Genomic DNA, 1,987 nt, shown 5'->3' with positions numbered 1-1,987 from the left:
ACACAAACCCCTCCACCACGATAAGGTAGCGATTCACGGAGAGGTATTATTATTATTATAATTATTATTATAATTATTATTATTATTATTATTATTATTATTCTCTATTATTATTCAGTGCATATTATCAGCACAAGTGATAAGAGCGTTTCAATCCTTTATAAAAACACGAAAGCCAAAGTCCTCATCCTGCTCTCTGCTCTCTTTACTCTTTTCAGCACCACTTACCATCATTTTAAATTATTTGTGTTAATGACTTCATAAAACACTCACTAAATAGATAACGTGTTGTATCGTTGACATCAGAACACAGAAGGCAAGGTCCATTAAAACTGACTCTCCCTGCATATTGACCTATTCTTATATAACTGCATCCGCTTGATGCAGAAATTGTTGATGAACAGCAGAGATCAATGTCAGGAAGTACAGGTAATATATTTCCCAGCATTCCTCTCTATCCAGGAAAAGCCTCTATGTTAATGAGTGGAGTTAAAATCCCAGAGCAAATATTTTTAAGAAGTAAAATTCCATAAAAAGAGTTAGGCATAATCATATAATACTTCTAGCTTTACCATGACTCCAGTAGCGTGGCTGTCTATTGTAATGTAGAAAACACTCTTTGATAATGATTGCCTGACATGAAATTTGACTTTCTCTTATTGTAAAGTCATTAAAAAACAAACAAACACTACCTCTACACTATCTCTGTATTAGTAGAAACAGTGTATATGTGTTTCAAACTGAACATGAAGTTCATTCGGAAACAAATGTCACACAGTTTAAACAGAGACCAAAACAGATGCGTTTACAGGAAGCAGCGCACTAACAAAGACGCACACACGTACGCTTTAAAACGCATACAAATGAAATAATGAGTATCGCTATAACGATCAACAAAGAAATAGATTCGTTTCGTTGTTGCAGGTGCTGCACATTAATCTGCTCTAACTCTCGTTATTTCAACACTAAAATGCGGCTGCATTAAAAGCTGATGTCACAGGTGTAGACTCCGCAGTCATCCACCCACTAAAGCAGCAGCCTGAGCAGCGTTAAAGCTCCATCCGCACCTGTGAAACGTGACTGCGCCTGCACACATGATCAGTCTAAATCAATGAGTTTCTTACCGGATTCAGCAGCAAACGTCAGTCCGGAAACAGAAGTCAGGAAACAGAAGCTCAGAAACAGAAGTGGCAGAAGCTCCATGTCTGCACAAATCCTCAGAGGATCAAACGTTACAGCATCTCTTTAAAAACACAGGAGCTCGGAGCCACTCCTCCCAGCGCACTGACGCACAAAAAAGAAAGAAACATTCATTCTCCTTCTATTCTCTTAAAGCCGTAAGCTATAACTGCACTTCCGGTGTGATATGTGACAATATCAGCGACATTTAGCTCTAACATGTTTAATAACTGCGACAGTTACACAGAATCGCTGACAGCAGACAGATTAATGAGCAGAGATAACAGATTATTGTAACAGTTTATGTACAGGTTGAGGTAAAGAGAGAGGACACCCCATACTTCCAGAATCTGTAGCCTTTAAGGTCAAAGACAGCTTTTTTTTTTTTAAATGACATTTAAAAAAAATTAAAAAAAAAAAAAAAGGTCAAAGACAGCTTCATTTTTTCACACTAGCATCTTTATATGACGCACACACAAGGAAAAAAAACAAAACAGGCACAAGTTAGTTCGAGTTATAACACTCTTCACATGCCTCAAGGAAGCATGTCGTTTAGGAAGGAGGCCCAGAGGATGACCTGGGACACACTTCCAGGAGATGATATCTTTTAGCTGGCCTTGGTGTCCACATGGTGTCCACATGGTGTCCACATGGTGTCCACATGGTGGCTTTCTGGACATACCTGCTTTGAATGTTGTCCCCACAACTCAACCCTGCATAAGTGACCAAGGATGAAATTATGGTGAAATTTGGACGGATCCATCCATCTATTGCTAACTACTTGTCCATTTCAGAGACACTGGGAGGG

General features: G+C 38.9%; 1 protein-coding gene across 3 annotated transcripts in view; it reads right to left on the bottom strand.

Annotated features, from left to right (window-relative positions):
• Positions 1 to 1,304, bottom strand: part of LOC102312502 (butyrophilin-like protein 10) — a 13,620-nt gene extending 12,316 nt beyond the window's left edge. For 2 of the 3 annotated variants that reach the window (XM_042214624.1, XM_042214625.1), the window contains exon 1: positions 1,125 to 1,304. In XM_042214624.1, the coding sequence (XP_042070558.1) occupies positions 1,125 to 1,203 (79 nt within the window). In that variant the 5' untranslated portion in view covers positions 1,204 to 1,304. The remainder of the gene's footprint in view (positions 1 to 1,124) is intronic. The other variant, XM_005948461.3, reaches the window with a different exon arrangement.
• Positions 1,305 to 1,987: the final 683 nt, after the last annotated feature.

Source organism: Haplochromis burtoni, unplaced genomic scaffold (genome assembly GCF_018398535.1).
Source record: "Haplochromis burtoni strain Fernald_Lab_line unplaced genomic scaffold, NCSU_Asbu1 Contig_595, whole genome shotgun sequence".
In the NCBI taxonomy this organism is placed as follows: domain Eukaryota; kingdom Metazoa; phylum Chordata; class Actinopteri; order Cichliformes; family Cichlidae; genus Haplochromis; species Haplochromis burtoni.
Note: the sequence above shows the minus strand (reverse complement) of the source record. Positions and strands in the feature narration are given on the sequence as shown.